The sequence below is a fragment of the Onychostoma macrolepis genome, chromosome 15 (assembly GCF_012432095.1).
Source record: "Onychostoma macrolepis isolate SWU-2019 chromosome 15, ASM1243209v1, whole genome shotgun sequence".
NCBI classification, from domain to species: Eukaryota; Metazoa; Chordata; class Actinopteri; order Cypriniformes; family Cyprinidae; genus Onychostoma; species Onychostoma macrolepis.
In genome coordinates this window covers 27,910,303-27,928,977 of record NC_081169.1, presented here as the reverse complement: position 1 = coordinate 27,928,977, position 18,675 = coordinate 27,910,303, and the positions used below count along the sequence as shown (strand labels likewise).

The window sequence follows — 18,675 nt, the reverse complement described above, 5'->3', positions numbered from 1 at the left end:
ACACACACACACACACACACACACACACACACACACACACACACAGACAGCAGCCATCGTAACCCTTTCTTCTCTGGGCATGCTCATACCTGCTTGTCGTTTTCCACGTCGTAACCCAGACTGATCAAACAAGCCTTGAACTCCTCAGCTTGCAAGACACCACTGTGGTCCTGTGGTAAGCCAATCAAGCAAGAGGCCGCGGTGGATGAACCAATCAGAGCATGCGGATTAGGATTGATGATACCGATACACAATGACACAACAGCACGTGTGGGATGGAGGCAGTGGCATGACAAAAAAAAGATGGAGACAAAACATTGCGGATGTCAGACACATGGGCTGTTGGCTGAAAAAAGTATAATGAAACACACTTATGACAGTGAGTGACCTGATTTCTCATGGACATCAGACAGAACATTCAGATAATGATATTATGAAAGCAATTTATCATTTTCTCTCCTTTACTGTGGCTAAATTTCTCCACTCTAACATAAAACCCCCTCATTACTTCACTTCCACTAGACTATATTTACATATTGGCTACAGGTGGCACATTTCAGGTCAGAGGTGTTTGACGCACAGTATATTCCAGACGTTTGCCTTCCCGTTAGTGCCAGAGTAAGTGGAGAAAATGGAGCAATGGAACAAATATTAAAACAAGCCTAAACAAAATTTTAAACTGAGGTCCATTTTTATCATGCATCAATCACCCTGAAATTAAATACAGTCATTCACCTTGACATAAGCAACACGGACTAAATTTTCCATATTCTTCTTTATATGGACACTTTAATCCTCTGCAGTGTCATGTATTTTTAGTGGCCTGGTGCTCAAATCTCTTTGCTAACACAGTTTAAAAATCACAAACCCCATGCATATTAAAGGAACAGTTCACTCAAAAATTATCACCATCTTGTCTTTTCAAAACGTATGACTATGACCATATGTTATTTGGAAAACAAGATGTTAGACTCAATTCTCATTGAAACTTGGAGCAAGAAGATATTAGGTTTGACATCAATGATGCAAAACGCCCAATGCTTTCATAAAAAATAAAAATAAAAAACTACAGTTTGAGTGATCTATTCCTCTACTACACTAACCTTGAATGACTTTCATGGTCATACAAATACTTATTCTTTCACCTAATTTAAGTAAAGTCCATTTCACACAGAGTTAAACATGCAAATGAGTTCCTGACCTTGTCGAAGTGATTGAAGGACGTGCGGTACTCATGAAGCTGCTCCTGGCTGATGCCTTTAGCATCACGAGTCAGAATCTGGTTCTCGATCTCATTAATAGTGCGAGCAATTGTAGTAAGGAGTTGCTCCCAACCAACACGAAGGTGCTGTAGAGAAGAAAAAGGCAATGGAAAAACTGTCAAAAAAACAGATGTGAATAGCTAAACAAACTTAACACTAGCTGGGAACAGCAAGTAGGGATTGTACACACTTGACCTAAACAGTACATCTAGAGTTCCTGAATAGTGCCAACATTTTTTTAATTTAGTGTATTTGCATATGCATACCTCCATAGTGTAAGCAGTGTATTTGTTGTCAAATATAAGTGCTTCCTGAATGAGCTGATGGTCTCCCTCCAGTTGGTCGATGTTGGGTTTGTATTCAATGATGCTCTGCTCATACTGACGGAGGTGGGTCAGCTGATCTTCCAACGTTCCATTCATCTCAATTGATATCCGCCCGATCTCCTACAAACACCATGCCACGGAGACACAAATTCATCATTCATTACTTTTCTTCTTCGAGAAATGATAAGATCATCAAGCTACACAAATGGAGGCGACTATACCTCCATCTTATTTTGGATCCATGGTCCAATCATGTTGGCCTGGTTGGCAAACTGGCGTCTGAGATGGTCATTAGACTGCTGACGTGCAAGTTCTTCCTGAAGAGCCTGATCACGCTGTGGAACCAGTTGCTGCACCTGCACATTGACAAGATAACATCAACAATTGCAATCACAATTGTAAAACTACACCCACACACCTAAAGGAAGCAATGTCTCCTTCACAATACAAACAGATCTCACCTTCTCCCACTTCTTGTCAATGCTCTGAGGGGTGATGGAGGTGTAAGGATTGTTTCCAGCCAGTTTGATGCCATTGTACTGTGCGATTTTCTGAACTTCAGCCTGGATGGCCTGGATAGCTTCCCGCTCTTTATTTGCCTCTGGAAGAGTTGATTTGAACTGGTCATGAGCCGTTATCAGTCCCTACAGAAAGAGAAAGTGAAAGACGTTAGGGAAAGGACTCTTGCATCCAGCATTTTATTGTTCCCTTTACCTCGTTCTAAAATTGACCATCCAGAGGTACTAGCAACGAAACAAGGAAGTCCATTTCAAAAGTGAAGCAAGATGGAAAGATTATGAATACAAAACATTTTGCGGTACCTGGATCTCCTCGATGTTGTGTACAATGAACATGTCCTGAAGGTCCTCCATGGCTCCCTCCATCCAGTTGTTGAACGGTGCTGCTCTCTTGGCGTACTCCAGGTACAGCTCATCAATAGACTCCAGCTGTTTCTCTGTTCTCTGTAGACCAGATACACACACAGTCAGCATGATGACATGTATAAATACGCCAGAAGGTGTCTCTCAGAGAAAGCATGCGTACCTCGAGAGATTCTCTGCGACTCTGTGTGAGGGAACCCAGAGCATCCCATTGCTCACAGATCTTCTGACAGCGTGCATTAACACTCGGGGAGTCGTAGTAGTCCAGCTCACTATAATACAGACAGAAGAGTTTGAACACTCTCAACTTCCATCTCTCACAACCTAAATTTTGTATTTGATAGCCCTCTCTGTTGTTTTCTCACTTGAGCTCCTGTGCAATGGCAGCAATCTGCTCCACTCTGTCCTGGTGGGCAGCAAGGTCACTTTCGAATGCCTCATGCTTCTTCAGGAGAGCTTTGATCTCAGACAGAGATGCGGTCTCATAGTCCTTCTGTGTTAGCATGGCCTCCTTACCTACACACAAACAAACAAGATCGATTTAGATCTATATAGATTTTAGATCACATGGCTAAACCTCAAGACTTCTGCTTGGCTGACAAGGCTTTTGTTATCAAGGAGCAGCCTGTCAATGCATACTGAGAGCGATTGGTGAATTAATGTAAATAATTGTCAAAAGCATCAGTAAGTTCAGGTGTAGTTTCTGATCCATACCATCTGTCCAGCTTTCATGGATGGCTGCTTTCTGACGGAACTTTTCTGCAAGATGGTCAAGTCTCTCCAAACGACGGATCTCATTCAGTAGCCACTCTTCATAGCCTTTCTCGGCCCCTTCCAGTTTATGCCATGCACCATTAATGTCCTAGAGGGAAAGCAAGAACTTGGTCAGCCAAATACCTTGCCAATGGTTCAAGAACAGAGGTTGAGAATGAACACATATATGCACAAAACAGTCATAAGTTTCATCACAGTGATAAAGCAAAAAGACTTGAATTGAATTGTACATGTACTATACATGTTTCTTACCGACACCATGCGTCCCTCAGATGGCATAAAGGCTGGTCGGTTGCTCAGACGGAGTTTGGTCTGCAATGTGTTGAAGTTGATCTCTAACTGACACTTCTCCTGAACTTTGGGTGGTTTATGAACGCGACGGTAATCGCGGAAATCTTCCAATTTCTGCTGCATTTCTGTCATGGTTTTCTCTGGAGCACGGTTTTCCAACCATGGGATTGTCCTACGAATCCACTCCAACAGCTGTAAGAAAAAAAAACATGCAATAAAGAAATGAATAGAGGATCAACAGAAAACACATTCTCCTCTCTAACGTTAGACATTAAAAGTAAAACACTCTGGGTAGTTTGTCTAGAAATAGATCTACTTTTAAATATTACTACATCTACTTAAATCACACAAACAACAAACATAAACAACTCATGACTTAAACTCACATCGCTGGCCAGTTTTTCATAGTCCTCCATCAGGTGCTCGTTCTCCTGATTGACCGCCAACACCTTGCAAATACGATTGGCTGCTGTCTCAGCCTATCACAGAAGAGGACAGTTACAATTGTATTACATCACACATCTTTCCAATTATGAAATTCTATCCATACATTCCAAAAAAAACAAAAAACATTGAACAGCACACTGTTTACTACACAAATATATAGTGTATACCATGTTTATATTACAGTATACACAGTACACTTCTATTAAGAAGTATGATAAATCTGTGTTTAGAACTGTAAATGTCAAGATGCTGCTTTAGTTTGTATACAGTATTTATTGTTTTTTGGTTTGGTGGGTTGAGCAAAAAGTGCCTCAAAATTACATTCAAACACACGCAAACGATGTATTGAGCACACAAAGAAACAAAACTCCAAGTGATGTAAGTTAATGTGCTATACACACAATAACATGCGTAAAAACTAGTCAAATGAAATAAAAATTAAGTTAAACATCAATATTACATACTTCACTTGTAAGCTCTCTTTTATACTAATTGACGTTTCATGCAAACACCAAAATTGGTTAGTTTCAAAAATGTGTGGTCTAGCCGAAAATTCCACATGCCATTTGTAAAATCAAATCTGCATTCTCAATTTTTATACCACCACTGGAGGATCTCTTCAGGGTTCTCTACAGCATTAACTAACGCTGAAACACAGAAAGTGTTCAAAACGCTTGTGCAAAATGCTAAACCACATTTAAACAACTATGATTATAAGTATGTGGCTTCACTTCAAATGAAACACATATCTAGCATATGCAGCACCAAAACCTTACAGAAAATCACTGTCCAATGTAAAGGTGGGATTAACATTAATAAGAAAGCATTATACATGTGCTTGTGTAGATAGATAACACAGAACATCTAAGAATCAAAACAGCATACTTAGTGTTTTAAATGTGAGCTATACTGTGAATTGCATTATGATTTTCATATTCACACGCACAACTGTCCTCAACCGTTACAAACTTTATCACCGAGTGCAAATATGAAACATCAAACAATGAAATTCACATTTTCAGCATTTAAAGAAAGTTGTGATCGACCAGTACACCCATTAAGGACATTAAATGACTGCAGAACCATTTTAGAAAATAAATGCACATATAGAAAAAGGGTGAGGGCAATGGTTTGGGTGTAGTGAAGCCCAAAGCTGTGATGAATCAAAACTAGTCAGTGGCCTTAACTCTCAAGTCACTTTCACACCTGGTTCAGTTGGATTGGATTTTGGTGCAGGTTATAAATAGGATTACCACTTGGCTACAAATCTGACATTCCTATAATTGCGACTAGATTCTTCTTTCCTCATTTAAGACTCAATATTTGACTCAGAGTATGAGAGTATTGGAATAAAGCAATGGATCATGAAAACAAGGCATCCATCTGGTGGTTTGTTTGAAATATCTAATCCATAACAAATCAGTCCCATATGGCGAGCCAACCGGGTGGGAAAATCCAGACAGAATAAAAATGATTTTCATCTGACTGATTTTCATGTGAGGAGAGCAAATACAAGAATTTTAAAAGAGCTAACCTAATATTGCTGTATTAACATTATAATTGTGCAAATGTGTTGTATATAAGCTATACAGTGCAATAGGGAACATTTACTGTTAGGCCTTTGATGTTGCAGCACTTCTGATTGGAGCAAAGTACAACGAACCAAGATGAGAAACCAGGTATGAAGGCACCTTAAGAGTTTCAAGGGCAGCAGTCAGGGGTCAAAGGTTTCTCACCTTCTGAGCACCTGAGAAGGCGTGATAGAAACAGGAGACGTAGGTCATAATAGCCTTCTCATCCGGCCGCAGAGTGCCCACGATATCTATAGCAAAGCCAGCGGAAAAAGAGAGAGAGAAAGAGACAGCAGTGAAGCAAAGCAACCCAAAGCCTGTGTGTCTCCACCGAGAGAGGAGGGGATGGTTATGCATTTTATGGGCTCCCCATTCAAAGGGAAATGGGGTTTGGAGTCCAGCGTTATAACCCTGGCAACCCGCAAAGTGAGAGAAAGAGCCAATTTGCTGTTGAGAAAAGAGTCGTAGGCCAGGGGAGGACGGGTTAAACACCAGCGCCCCTCTTTGGTTATTCCAGTACTGATGGAAAAAGCCATGCTGAAGAGGAGGTGATGAGGGGTCAAGGGTTAGGGGTCATGGGGTACCTTCTGGGCTCCAGAAAAGGCATGGTAGAAACTGGACACATAGGTCATTATGGCTTTCTCATCTGGACGTGCTGTGTTCACAATGTCTGCAGGGAAACAAGAGTTATACACACACATGCACATACAGGGACACAGACGGGACTCAAACACACACTCATTAACATACACACAACGACAATGGCCAAATCTCAATTCGCTGGTGATGACCAAGAACATACTTTTGAGTATGTAGTAAGGCAGTATACCAGGTTTTAGGCACTACGTCACCGACTTGCGTCTTGATGCCACAGATCCATTCGCTCAGCACTGTTTGAATTTGTATGTGAGCATTAGTGTCTAGCTAAAGTCATTACTACTAAAACTGTCCATGCCTGAATATAGCTTTCCCTGCTATATAGTATGCTTAAGCAGTATGTCAAATGAATAGTATTCATAACATTAGCTCAAAAAGCAGATTCAGACAATCCACTGGAGACAATGTACCATCCAAGCACTTTTCGCATACTATTTTTGACATACTAGGATTTTGGATGTGCCAATTCTGTCGTCGCATACTATTTAGGTTGGATAGCATTTTAATTGGGACTCAATTATCCTCTAATCAGAAACAGTATACCATCCAGGCACTTTTAGCATATTACGTGTGACGTACTAAGATCTGGGACTCTTCAATTCTAATGTCACTTGGGATTCAATTCTCCTTTTATCAGAAAAAGTACACCATCCAGGCACTTCTTGCATACTATTTTTCCTGCACTGTGATTTGGGGTGCACAAATTATGTCACATACTACTTCAGATGGATAGTATGCAAAATGGGATTATATTGAGAAATAGTATACACTCCAGGTACTTTTAGCATACTATTTTGATGCACCATGATTTGAGACGCACTAATTGTCACATATTATTTAGGATGGATAGTATTCAAAGTGGGATTCAGTTTTCCTCTTAACAGAAATAGTATGCAAAAAGTGGCTGGATAGTATACTATGATTTAGGACACACCAATTCAAGTAACACTTGCAATTTAGGATGCATAGTATGCAGTAATCAGTCCTACTCTGATCAGCAAAAGTATACAATCCAGTCACTTTTAGCATACTATTCTTGATGTACTATGATTTGGGATGCACCAATTCTGATATCACAAACTCTAGAGGACGGAGAGTATGCAAACTATGATTCAGGGTTACAAAACAATACACACACGCACAAATATAGCACTAAAAACACACTCCGGCGCAGCAGGTTCAACAGAGATCCTGGAGAAATCATGCTCGAGGGAGAAACATAATGCTCAGGGATGTTACCATGGTGACACACTGTTTGTAGAAGACATTAAGTGTGGGTGTTTGCATTGTCTGTGTTGGAGAGCAGGAACGACTCCTGGAAATACAGGGCATGTGCTGACATGCACAAAACATACACACTTTAATAGTGCAGCTCGTTCACTCTCTCTCCCACTCTCACACACACACTCACAAACATCATCACACAGCCAAAAGTGCACAGCTAACTTGATAAACAGACACACAGAAAATGAGAGAACAGTGCATACCCTCTGCATCCAACATCTTGGGGATGTCCAGGTATCGCTCTGCCACTTCAAAAGCGTTGTTCAGATTGGTCACTGGATCATCCTGTTAACACAATGAAACAAACAATTATTTGAGCTTTTCTATAGCACTACATTATCTGAGAGAACCTGCAAAACACAGCAGAAACATCCACAGATTTCCACAAGAATCAAAATGCGCCTCATTCAAACTTCTACAACGTCCATCACGCCGTGGCATGTTTGCTTATTAAATAATTTGACTGATTTCACTATGCCATTTTGAATGGATAGTTTGCAAATTGGGATTCTCCTCTCGTTAGAAATAGTACAATCAAAAACAGTATTCAGAAAGTGCCTGGATGGTATAGTAAGATTTGGGATGCTCCGATTGTAATTAAGTCGTGACGTATTGTCAAGTATGGTGACCCATACTCGAAATTGGTGCTCTGCATTTAACCCATCCAAGTGCACACACACACCCAGAGCAGTGGGCAGCCATTGTTCCAGCACCGGGGAGCAATTAAGGGTTCGGTGCCTTGCTCAAGGGCACCTTAGTCATGGTATCGAAGGTGGAGAGAGTGCATACTATTTAGGAAGGATAGTATGTGTATTGGGATTCAGTTCTCCTCATCATCAGAAAAAGTACACCATCCAGGCACTTTTTGCATACTATTTTTGACGTACTGAGATTTAGGTCGCACTATGTGAAATGTCACATACTATTTAGGACGGATAAAATGCACATTGGGATTCAATTCCCCTCTCATCAGAAATGGTATACAAACCAGGCACTTTTTTCCATACTATTTTTGACGTATTATAATTTGGCATGCACTAGTGTTCTGTCACATACTATTTAGTGCAAATTGGGATTCAGTTTTCCTCTCATTAGAAATAGTACATCAAAAATAGTATGCTAAAAGTGCCAGAATGGTATAGCAAGATTTAGGATGCACTAAGTGTAATATCACATACTATTTAGGATGCAGATTGGGATTCAGTTCTCCTCATTACAAATAGTTTACTATGCAGGAACTTTTTGCATACTAATATTTGGGACACTAATACTTCTAATATCACAAAGTGAGATTTCAGCTAGAGTCAAAATGTCCATCGTTCACAAAGTTCAACCCCTTGCATGTTTATTAAATAAATTCGCTAATTTGACTATGCTTTTTGCTGCTAATTAGTCACAGCTCCACTTAATAATAGTTAAGTGTATATATAATAATAGTTAAGTGTATATATAATAATAATTTCCACAGAACTGCAAAAAATTCCCACAAAAACATTTACAGATTGCATCTGGACTTAGTACTGTTCTCCCATGAGATGCTCACCTTTCTCAGCTTGTCATAATCAATGAGCTCTGGCCTGTGTCTGTGGATCAAAGCATTGAAGGCAAGACCATCCTTCCAGCTGTGGAGAAAGAGAAAAACAGTGTGAGAGAAAACGGGTACTTTTATTTCTCTCCTTTAACCAGCAGAGGGCGCCACTCAAACCACAGCTTATAAACTTTCCCCTATTTCTGCATTCATGTCACCATGTTGGAAACCTGTTAAACTGTAACAAACTACAGTAAAGGAACTTTGCTTGCAAAGGGACTGTGTAATTGAGATATTTCAGTTTCAAGTGCCATCTTTTATTCATCATCTTTAGCTATCATTGATCATTTGTTTATTCAAATACATTCATAACACCGCTTTATGCAAAACCCACCTTTGTGTGAATCGACAAATCAAAACCGCATAAAACACTCCCTGGATCAGTCAAATAAAGCGTGTAGATCAAAGATCAATACTAATATGCATTTCAAACCTGATATGGAAGTTCTGTACGTTGACGTTCTTGTAAGGAGCCGTCTTTCTCTGACACCAGAGCAACAATCCTTCTTTAGCAGAGGTTTCTACAGAGAGGCACAGCAGAAACAGGCCATTACTGAACAGTCATTAAGTTTGTTTGCTTTCCTTCTCTAAAGTATGTTTGATTATGCTGCGCAGAGCTGTTCCTAAAGTTTCTCAAACAATATGGAGGTTAAATTATACCCTCCACTGAGATGTCCTGGATGGCGAAGCGGAGGATGATGGTCCAAATCATTCCCAGAGTCATCTTGGCGTTTCCATCCACAATTTCTACAAATGCAGACACACAAAACTGTTGAAAAACTTGCTTAAAAATAAATAAATAATAATAATAATAATAATAATAATAATAATAATTATTATTATTATTATTATTATTATAAACTACATATATAAACTGAAATATAAAATATATAATATTTATTCACGCATCAGTGTTATTTTAGTATCATTGATATACTATTACAGTTTTTGTTAATGTTCTGAATTAGATTTTTTGGTATATTTTAGGTTTTCATTTTAATTTAATACAAAGCCTGTTTTAAGTTATTTTTAAAATCAACAAAAATGTTTCATATTTTATTTTATTTAATAATCCTAATTTAAAAAAAAATATATATATAAAATATATATAAAAAATGATGTGTGTGTGTACGTTTTTGTGACAAATGAGGACATAAATGTGTGTAATGACAAGGGTATGACCGGTATTACAAGGAGAAGGTGACTTTTCAGGACATTACCTCATGTCCCCACTTTTCAAAACACTTATTTAAAAAAAATAAAAATAAAAATCACACAGAATGGAGTGCATTGAAAATCTGAAACAGCACAAAGTTTCCTGTAAGTGGCAGGTTTAGGTGTAGGGTTGCTGTAAGGCAATAGCACATACAGCTTGTACAGTTTAAAAACCATTACGCCTATGGGATGTCCCCACTTTTCACAAAAACAAACGTGTGTGTGTGTGTGTGTGTGTGTGTGTGTGTGTGTGCGTGCACGCGCGTGTGTATATGTATATAAGCTAAAGCTAAATAAATATTTAAGAATAACTAACTAAAACACAAAAAGAAAATATAAAAATAAAAAGCAAACTCACAAAATTCTATAAATATTATAAATTACAGGATTGAAAAATATAAAAATAATATTTAGTTATATTATTATTTTTTAGATATTTATTAGTTAGGACAGATGACAGAAGACGACTTAGGATCGGAGAGCCTGTGAGTCAACCAGAGATTAAAAAAAAAACTCTAGCAAATACAAATCTTAGTAACATATGCATTGCAAACTCTAATAACTCAAACACAGACTCAATCTCTCAGAGTCAGACACTGCGTCAACACGAAGGAGGACCGAAAAGGTCACAATTTCCCAAACACACACGCATTCAAACATGCACAAGCCTTCAGATCTGCTGTGGGATCTTCATCTGGCAAGAAAATCTCTTTAAATACAGGAGTGAATATACAGTCTGATAGTTTGTGTATAGCTGAGTTTGTACCTTCTGCGCCGATGGACACCAGTTTGACTCCTTTGCTGGCGATGAAGTCCAGCGCTTTGTTGACGTTGTTGATCTTGTGAACTCTCATCTTGCCTCTTTCAGGTTTAGGTAACCTCTCCCCTGCGCAAAAACATGAGGAGTTCTCACACGCTTTCCATCAGATCAGCACAAACACAAACCCTCGGCTAAACATTAGCTCAGCGCCTCTGCAGCGTTTCACACAGCTCTGGAAATTCACAAATGAACTTGAGGCTTCTGGAGTTTGCAGCTCACTGACCTGAGATGACCTCTAGGAGCAGCATGAGTTTGAGTCCATCTCTGAAATCCTCCTCGATGTTTTCGATCTGCGTTCCCGCCTTCCGCAGGTGAGAGTTACACCAGGCCGTGAAAGTCTAGAACAAACAGGAAATGATGTCAAAAAAGTGGAAGCAAGGTCAGGGAAACAGGAAACAGGCTGCGTTCTGTCGCGTGCAGGAATGCTCAAGATGTTTGCTCAGGAAATGTCAACATCTGATGCATTTAGAACATAAATGCAAGACCACCTCTTGTACAAAACAGTTCAACAAACACTGAAAAATTGCATGCTTCGCTGATGAAATATGACAACTATAATGATAAGGTGAAAAGAGCTCAAATTCTACCAAAATAAAAAAAAATTAACCAAGCAATTGACTCAGTTATCATCACTAACTGACAGGTCTGGATTACTCGAGTGATCACAGCAGCTCAACATGAAGCAGCAAGAACAGACAGAGACAGGCATCAGATCACACTGGGAAAGGGGTTTCTAGGCCTGCAGCCTGAAACACAAAGACGCCATTGAGTTTAGTGGATAATGAGCCCCTTCAGCACCCCCTACCCTCGTACGACAGGCACCTACTCGGGACAGGGCCGCCGCAAAAACAATTCAGCCTTCACACACTACACACAAACCAGTCAGGACCTGAGCCGGACGGCCACATCCACACTGTCAACAAACCCCAGAAATACCTCTGCTCACACAGGGGCTCAGTGTGTGTGTGTGTGTGTGTGTGTGTGTGTGTGTGTGTGTGTGTGTGTGTGTGTGTGTGTGTGCGCGCGCAGGGAAAGCCCTGCGGGACGTCTGTGATTAGTTGGGTGTGGGTGACATCATTCCATCCAAGTCAGAAGATTTACAGAGGAAGAGCCGCTACGCCACACATGCATGCATGTGCGTGCCACTTTTGGCCAAAGTTATAATGAAATACACAACACTGATGCAAGCACTTCACAAACACATGGTTACATCACGCTTGCCTTGCATACTGGCCATTTTGACTAAATATAAAATAATAATCTAAATCTTAAAAAAAATAATAATAATTTAACTAAATGAAAATTTGAAATATTACCTTGGCAATGAACTGAAAAAAAAGACTAGTACTAAAGTATAAAATAAAATAAAAAGATAAATAGAAATAGAAGTATTAAAAAAAATTAAATGATAAATACAATAAAATCAACAAATAATTGTTTAGATTGTATTTTATACATTATATATAATATTCTAAAAGTAAATAATATAAATTTTATTACCTTACACTAAAATTAAGATGAAAACTGAAAATAGAGGAAGTTTTACATTAACATATACACTAAATCGTTACAATAATATATATATAATTTATAGTAAAATAGATATTATAATAGTTATTAAAAACATTTATTTTAAAAGACTATATATTAACAATACATCATAAATGAGAATACTTGGCAAACACACAGCCACATTGCACATCTTGGCTCTAGTATCAGAATAATTTGCAATGAGACCAGCGGTGGCATCGTGGAGTTTGGGAAATGTAAGAGACAAAACTCTCCTGCCACTCCCTGCTCAAGAACGCATGCGAGATGAAGTTCATCGTCCCACACTCCTGCAGTGGGGTGATTGACAGGTGAGGGTGTGGTGCGGTCACAGGAATGAGCTCAACGCACACAATGCCATTTCACAATCAGCACGAGCGACTCTCTCTATCCGGCCTGCTTTCAATAGCTTGCTTAAGGATTTGACACTGAATTGCACTGTTAATATGTTCACTAATAACACTACATCATAGAATTATAAATAGGCATAAAAACTATATATCTGGAGAAAGTGTGAATGATAGTTGCTCGGGTAAAACACACCAGCACAAGTGTGTTTTAGGAGTTTTTTTTAGGACAGGAGTTTACAAACCAGTGTCCAGGGAAAGGTTTAGATGAAAGCAGTATTTCAAAACAAAAAAAAATAGAACTAAATGATTTAAATAATGCAGTGTAAAAATGTACAAATAAATAACAAGTAAGATTAAACTAATAAATTGAATAAAATAAATATCGATTTAAATTGTGTAAATGTAAAAAAATATTGATGAATAAATATACATTTTAAATAATAAATTGTAAAAAATAAATCAAATAAAAAAAATTCATTCAAACAGTGTAAAAATACATAAATATTTAAAATACATAAGATTTTTAAACTAGTAAATAAAATATTTTAAAATATTAAAAGAAAAAAAAAAATACACAATTTAAATAAATACATCTAATAAACTAGAACTACAGTGAGCAGAAAAAAGTGTGATAAATAACGTAATAGAAACAGTATTTTCCAAACAAATTTATTTTTACACTTTTTCAGTGAGATCTGGTTCTTTATACATGAAAATATAAAGCTGCCTTTTAAACTTCAAGTCAAAAGAGTGCACACTGGTATTTTGTGGATTATTATATTCTCATATATAGAGTCACTGTATTATGGGATCACCGCAGTGGCTTTTTATACGCATGAGACACTCTTCTGAAGTATCTCTGACTCAGGTTGGACTCGACCTGCAAAGGTTCAGGATTATACAGACATACGAGTCGATATACTGGTAATTAACACTTTCTCTGCACTGAAATGTCACGAACTGCTCAAGCAGGGTTCATGCTCCTAGAGGAAACTTCTGCAGGAATATGCACAACGGTAATAAGTGGTTTCCACATTCTCTGCGAGCTCTAATTTGTTTCCGTCTGCGAGATCACCATCAGATCAGCATCATCTCCCACTCAACGGCTGCGGAGCCAAAGAAGCTTTACAACTCAAAACCAAACTGCCGAATCGGTGACATTTTTACACACCAGTTGGCTTTGAAACAGAATCAGTAGTTTGTTAGCTATACAACAGGCTCATCCAGTAGGTGGTGCTACAAAAAAAACAAAAAAAAAAACACTTATCTACAAATGACTGAGCAAAACGGAGATGTTAAAATCACAGCAAACTTCAAAAGCCGCCTCAAGATGACTTCAAATAATGTAAAATAAAAAAAACAAAGCTTTAAAATAAGCTAAATTAACTAAAAATCAAGATTTACTCATATTTCGTATTTTAAATCATGCCCTTAACAGCTATCGCTTATTTAATAAATGAATCCCGCATTTATGAGGGAATTTAAAGTTTTCTAGACCTGAGATGGAAATTTATTAACTAAGCCTAAATACAAAAAAACCTTTAAACAATTATTTCATTACTTGAAATAAAATATAAAAAAAACTTAAATTTCAGCTTGTACCAATAAATATAAATTAATAAACCAAGCTAGAGCTACAGCACAGCGAGTCTCAAAAAAACTAAACTAAACGTCAACAACAATCTGAGCGACAGACCAGAGAATATCTACAACCAAAACTGTGCAATGAGCTTCACAGTCGCTCGAACAAACTTCCCAATCTGAGCTCTCGACCCGAGCGACAGTAGCAGAGGAGGAAAAGAGGAGGGCAGGAAGAGAGCGAGGGACGTCCATGTAGGAGTTGCCCTGGTGGATGCCATGTTTATTTGCTGATTTATTTATAGCTCTTCCTGTCTTTGTGAGACTGGGGTTTTCTCAGTCAGGCTGCAGGGACATTAACCCTCGCAGCGGCCCGGGACAGTTCGATCTCAAACCACAAACGCCAACAACCAGATCTGCAAACCTGGAACGCTTTGAGAGTGACAGATTAGTCATTAGACACCTGCAGAAATGACAGATCAGATACCGCCACACGTGTGAACACAGAAATCCACACCGGATCCCATTTTTCCACATCTGTTCTTCACCACTTCCAAATGCGGTTTTAAATCAGATACATATCCGACATTTGGACATCAGATCCACATCTAAACACACATATATCCGATTCCCACTGGAACTCCAAACCACCACAAGGCAACAGACACACATTTACCTGCAAAGGTAACGGTTATTAGATGTTTTATTATAAAGCACAGAAAGTCTCATCATTCTCGCACACTGTATGTAAATATACTATTAGTATTGTAATTTTAGTTATACTGTAATATGTAATATATATATATATATATATATATATATATTTTTTTTTTTTTTTTTTCAATATTTTATTTAGCAGTAGTGATAAAAATAATGTAAATAAAAATAGAAAACAATAACGGAAACATACTACTACTACTACTAACAATAACAATTATTATTATTATTAATTATATAATAATTAATAAAGATATATGATCAACATTTTAAGCTTTTCTTTTGCTATTTTTTTTTCAGGCCTGCAAACAAGCACAGAAAAACTGGAGCTTGTACCTTTACAGTTATATTGTAAAATACAATGAATATGATTTTTCTAAAATATTTAGAGTAACTTTTACCATTTGTTAAATGCTGTATTGAGTAATAATTAATAAATAATAATAATAATAATAATAATAATAATAATAATAATAATAATAATAATATTTTGGGCATTTCTTATTCAGAACTTCAAACAAGCCCAGAAAACCTGGAGCTAAAAAAAAAAATTTTAAAAACCATAATTGCAATTTTTACAATTAAATCTGCAATCTAACACACTAAACTGGATCAATTTGTAACAATAATAATCATCATCATCATCATCATCTTCGCAACCGAAGAAAAAAAATAAGTATGAAGTGAATCTTGCGGAGCAATTTCACTAAACTATAAACAGTTATTTTGTTTAAATAAGCCATCAACACAGTTTGTAATCTGAATAACAACATATCTGGTTAAATGGCAAAAATAAACACGTCTGTGTTTATGCGCTTGTGTAGAGTATGATTCAATCCTTACTACTGGAGTCCCCATCTAGAAATGAGCTTTGCATCTGTGAAATAGAAAGCAACACAAAGTGACAGAAGAGCTGATTGAAGAATGCTGGACAGGAGCGTCTGACTCAGGGAGAGTTTGCACAGGAATTACAATCATCCCAATATCGTACGAGAGTGATGTTAAGAATGCCAGACATGCGTGTCACGCACAGAGAGAGGCCGTCCAAACAAATGAAGTGTGTTTGTTTGAAGAGCGAGAGTGAGAACAGCCGAAAGTGGAGAGACGTGAGAAAATGCAAAGACTCCGGTGCATCTGCATCCACTCTCAAGGGCAAACGCCTCCACCTGGGCAGAGGATCCAGTTCACTGCGTCACGTGACAGACTCATAGCAACTAATGATGTTCAAAGAGAGCTGATCTCCAACACATGAGGGAAACGCAACTATTTTTAACTTGACGTGTCATCTGAAAAACACAACACTCAGCGAGAAGCAACATCAGTCTGCATGTGTGCACAGAACGGTGTTTTTTTTAAAATTGCTGGTTTGTATGCATCAGACAGACGTTGATGACGGTTCTGTCGCTCCTTGCTGAGCTTTGAGTTTTTAAAGATGACACACCTGGAGTCTGGCGATAACAGAACTGAAACGGTTGTTATTATTAACTTAAATAATAATAAAAAAAAAAAACTTTATTTCAGTTAATTGTGAAACCAAAATCTCATTTTCAATCAGCTTAAGCACTAACTTTGCTAAAACAAAAACTGAAATTACCACCGGTACTAGTAAAATCTAAACAGACAAACAAAAAAAGTAATAAAAATGACAACAAATTGACTTTGACTAAAAATTAAAAACAACATAAAAACTAAGTAATAGTAAATAAATAAAAGAATCTTTATTACATTATTATTTATGGTATATATGTATATATATATAAAAGTGAAATTACAATAGTAATATTTCCTTTGTTTAATATTGTAATTAGCAGTTGTAAAACTAAAATTGAAATATTAATAAAAACGAAACCAACATTAAACAAAAAAAAATTTAAACGACTAAATAACACTGGCTTGAAATGTGTTGTTTTAAAGAGGATGAATTTAGTCAACTTCTGATGAGAGATCAAGCTGTCTGCATGATAAAATTCATCCCTCTTACATAATTAGAAATTACAGACCATTTATAACACACAATATACTCCCTAGTAGACAATCAGCTAGTGAGTCTTTGTCCTTCCTGATGTTGCAATATCAGCAACGTTCCCTCCATAATCAAAATAGTATTCTAGAGAGTTTAAAACAATTTGCAGATGAATTCACACCTTCATACACACACTTCACGATCAAAGACATACGTGCTAAGCTTTATGGTTACAGGATGTGACACAGGAAATGTTTCTTCAGCTCACACATGTACAATAAATCACTCTGATCAGAACGACCTTTGAGCTAGAAAAAGGAAAGAAACTGAACAAGACAAACAAATTGCACAAGTGATCAAACTTCATGGCGAAATAGTTTCAGTGAATAATGTGCAAGTCATTGAGAGAGAAGCATTCCGGGAGAAATAAAGTCATAACCGAGAGTGATATCATGGCTCCAGTCTTAAAGGGACAGTTCACCCAAAAATCAACATTCTGTCATTTAAGGAAATTTTACATGAAGGTGAATAAATGATCGTAGAAATTTCATTTTTTGGGGTGAACTGTCACTTCAACTCACAAATAATTGGACGGAAGAAAGGTCCTGTCAAAAAAACATCCCACGGCCCAAAGGAAATGAGCTTTACAACCGTCATTGGGTGTAGATGGACAGGAAGTAGGGGAAATTAAGTCTGAGAACATCTCATTCTTCAGATTCACAAATGACTAAGCATTTTGCTGAAAATGTACAAATTGTCTGTACAAAATCTCAGGTCACCTAAGATGTAGATGAGCTTGTTTCTTCATCAGATATGGGGAAATGTATCATTCCATTACCTGCTCACCAATACAGTGAATGGGTGCCATCAGAATGAGAGTCCAAACAGCTGATAAAAATATCACAATAATCACACCACTCCAGTCCATCAGTTAACATCTTGAGAAGACGAAACTGCATGTTTGTAGGAAACAAATCCATCATTAAAGACATTTTTAATGTTAAACCGATGTTTCAGGCTAAAATACGAGTCCATAATCCATAATAGCACTTCCTCTAATGGAAAAAGTCCATCTCCTGTTGTTCCGCCCACATATTTGTTTACAACTGTTTTTGCATATAAACGGTGCTTGGTCTGTGCAGATTTCTCTCCTGATTCAGACAGTTTTTTCGCTGGAGAAAGCAATAGTACGGATAGAAGACTCGTATTTTAGCTTAAAGCAATGGTTTGAAGTTAAAAACGGATTTGTACGCAGCTTTTGGCTTCACAAGACATTCATTGCTGGACTGGAATTACTTGTGGATTATTGTGATGTGTTTATCAGATGTTTGGACTCTCATTCTGACGGCACCCATTCACTGCAGAGGATCCATTGGTGAACAAGTGATGAAATGCTACATTTC

The 18,675-nt window shown here is 37.6% G+C and overlaps 1 protein-coding gene across 5 annotated transcripts in view; it reads right to left on the bottom strand.

Moving 5' to 3' along the window:
- actn4 (actinin, alpha 4) overlaps positions 1–18,675 on the bottom strand; it is a 45,875-nt gene that overhangs the window by 3,371 nt on the left and 23,829 nt on the right. For 2 of the 5 annotated variants that reach the window (XM_058799188.1, XM_058799185.1), the window contains exons 2-19: positions 11,340–11,454; positions 11,063–11,182; positions 9,742–9,828; positions 9,515–9,602; positions 9,037–9,115; positions 7,697–7,778; positions 6,137–6,222; positions 3,921–4,013; positions 3,496–3,726; positions 3,184–3,331; positions 2,835–2,985; positions 2,633–2,741; positions 2,410–2,550; positions 2,050–2,232; positions 1,810–1,944; positions 1,529–1,708; positions 1,202–1,348; positions 90–170 (exon numbers count right to left, since the gene is read on the bottom strand). In XM_058799188.1, the coding sequence (XP_058655171.1) occupies positions 90–170; positions 1,202–1,348; positions 1,529–1,708; positions 1,810–1,944; positions 2,050–2,232; positions 2,410–2,550; positions 2,633–2,741; positions 2,835–2,985; positions 3,184–3,331; positions 3,496–3,726; positions 3,921–4,013; positions 6,137–6,222; positions 7,697–7,778; positions 9,037–9,115; positions 9,515–9,602; positions 9,742–9,828; positions 11,063–11,182; positions 11,340–11,454 (2,256 nt within the window). Of the gene's footprint in view, positions 1–89; positions 171–1,201; positions 1,349–1,528; positions 1,709–1,809; positions 1,945–2,049; positions 2,233–2,409; positions 2,551–2,632; positions 2,742–2,834; positions 2,986–3,183; positions 3,332–3,495; positions 3,727–3,920; positions 4,014–5,717; positions 5,804–6,136; positions 6,223–7,696; positions 7,779–9,036; positions 9,116–9,514; positions 9,603–9,741; positions 9,829–11,062; positions 11,183–11,339; positions 11,455–18,675 lie in introns of all 5 variants that reach the window. The other 3 variants (XM_058799184.1, XM_058799187.1, XM_058799186.1) reach the window with 3 other exon arrangements.